The sequence below is a fragment of the Pyxicephalus adspersus genome, chromosome Z, assembly GCF_032062135.1.
Source record: "Pyxicephalus adspersus chromosome Z, UCB_Pads_2.0, whole genome shotgun sequence".
Taxonomy (NCBI): Eukaryota; Metazoa; Chordata; class Amphibia; order Anura; family Pyxicephalidae; genus Pyxicephalus; species Pyxicephalus adspersus.
The window spans coordinates 46,172,379-46,174,486 of record NC_092871.1 but is presented as its reverse complement, the minus strand read 5'-3'; the positions used below and the strand labels follow the sequence as shown (position 1 = coordinate 46,174,486).

The 2,108-nt window shown below is 37.8% G+C and overlaps 1 protein-coding gene across 5 annotated transcripts in view; it reads left to right on the top strand.

Annotated features, from left to right (window-relative positions):
• The window catches only part of BRD3 (bromodomain containing 3), a 39,852-nt gene that overhangs the window by 21,835 nt on the left and 15,909 nt on the right, over nt 1-2,108 (top strand). For all 5 annotated transcript variants that reach the window (XM_072431122.1, XM_072431119.1, XM_072431118.1 and 2 more), the window contains exon 7: nt 184-555. In XM_072431122.1, the coding sequence (XP_072287223.1) occupies nt 184-555 (372 nt within the window). The remainder of the gene's footprint in view (nt 1-183; nt 556-2,108) is intronic.

The following is a 2,108-nucleotide window of genomic DNA, read 5'->3' as shown; positions in this document are numbered from 1 at the left end:
TTACATATAACTTGTAACTTTATGCTACAGCAGCTCTCCTGATTCCTGCATTCTTTATTTCCTTTGTGTAAATCAGTTGTCACTATAGACTTCAGAAGTATGTGATGCTCCTGAGAGAGAAAACTCTACGATACAGCATCCCTGAAATGAGAATCAAGCTCAACTGTATTCTTCTTCTTTCAGAAAAAAGGGGTGAAGAGAAAAGCAGACACCACCACCCCCACAACTTCTGCCATAACTGCCAGCCGTAGTGAGTCTCCTGTCCCTTTGTCTGATCCCAAGCAAGCAAAAGTGTCCAACAGACGAGAGAGCACGGGACGCCCAATCAAGCCACCAAAGAAGGACCTAGAAGATGGAGAGATCCCACAGCATGCTGGGAAAAAAGGCAAACTGACAGAGCATCTCAAATACTGTGACAGTATCCTGAAGGAGATGCTTTCCAAGAAACATGCTGCTTATGCCTGGCCTTTCTACAAACCAGTGGATGCTGAGGCTTTAGAGTTGCATGACTATCATGATATAATCAAACATCCTATGGATCTTAGTACTGTTAAGGTATGGACAACCAACTTTTTCTGGAGCCTTTATCCTGAATAGCTAGGTTCAATGTTTATCAGTTATAATCACTAGAATTTTATAGGTAACTAAACCGATGAGATACTTACCTGTCCTTATTATCTGTCAAGGGCTCTGCCATCTTCTTGCTTTTTTTTCGCTTTCTGATCTTCAGTCATCCTAATGGCCTGGGCTGGAATGATGTAAGTCCAGCACAGTTGCATTGGGAGTTCACTCAGTCCAGGCACCCACAGGGGAAGCCAGGATGTGCAAGGTATCCTGGCAGCCAATGTTGAACTAAACTCCGTCAATTTTGACAGATGGAATGGCTATAACGCAGGTAAGAATACTTATTGCAGAAGGGACATAACATGACCCTTTATGCATTAAAGCACTTCCTGATGCTAAACTACTACTACTGCTACTATTTTGAAATCCCACACCATGTGGGGAAAAGAAATAACAAAGCTTCTATGCTCAGGTTATATCAATAGGGCTGTGGTGGTGCATGAAGTTATTCCCAACTACAAGCATTGAAATCTTACTTACTGTAGGGCAGTGTATAAAATAATTCTAAAAGAAGCATCTGGTATTTTTGTGTACAAGATTTTTACACCAAAGTGGTAAGGTGTGCTCCCCACTTCTTCATTCTTTAGAGACATGTTTAAAGTAGTCAATCTGAAATTCCATAAATATGCTCTGCAGGTGTATCTGGCAGGTGCACTTTTTAAAAGTTTAATATGAGGTGTGTGGAGTACTGCTTTTTCTTTGTGTCTTTTTTATTTAAGAAGAGTTTGAATGCTTTCTATTTATTCAGTATTTACCATGCTGCAGGGAATGCTTACACAAAATAGGTTGTTTTGAAGTGAGAACATGTAAGCTGTGGTCCAATGATTTTTATTTAAAAAGTTCCAACATAAAAACAGTCTTGTGATGTGTTTCAGGGGTTCCATTGGCTCCTCCTTAAGGGCTTTACATGGTTTATATAAATTAAAACTTTTTTAGGACTTTATAAAGAATTTATACATTTTCTTTAGTAAAGGCTGTTTCCAGGAATCAATGAGAAAACTCCTGAATCAGTCAAACTTGTTTTATATATTAGAAAGACAATGTCTGAAAAATGATAAACACTTCACATGTTTACATTAAAGTATACATATTATCCACCAATGTTGGTAAAAGTTGTCTAAAATCATCCACTGACAAAATAATGTATATTTAATAGACCTGTAAAGCCCATTAAGTCTTAAGAAAAAAATTTATTTTATTTAAAGCTGGAAAAACAAATATGATTTACCATTGTGTAGGAACAACCCTTTGTTTTCCAGTTCCTGATAACCCTTATTCAGCTAAAGCTACGTACACACTTCCAATTATTATCGTCGGAAAACGAACGACGAATGTTCCTGCACGATATACCGTGTTTCCCCGAAAGTAAGACCTACCCCGAAAATAAGACCTAGCACTTTTCCCCCAACCTGCCCTAATATAAGACCTACCCTGAAAATAAGACCTAGTAGAAAAAAAATAAAAAAAATAAAAGCAAACATAAA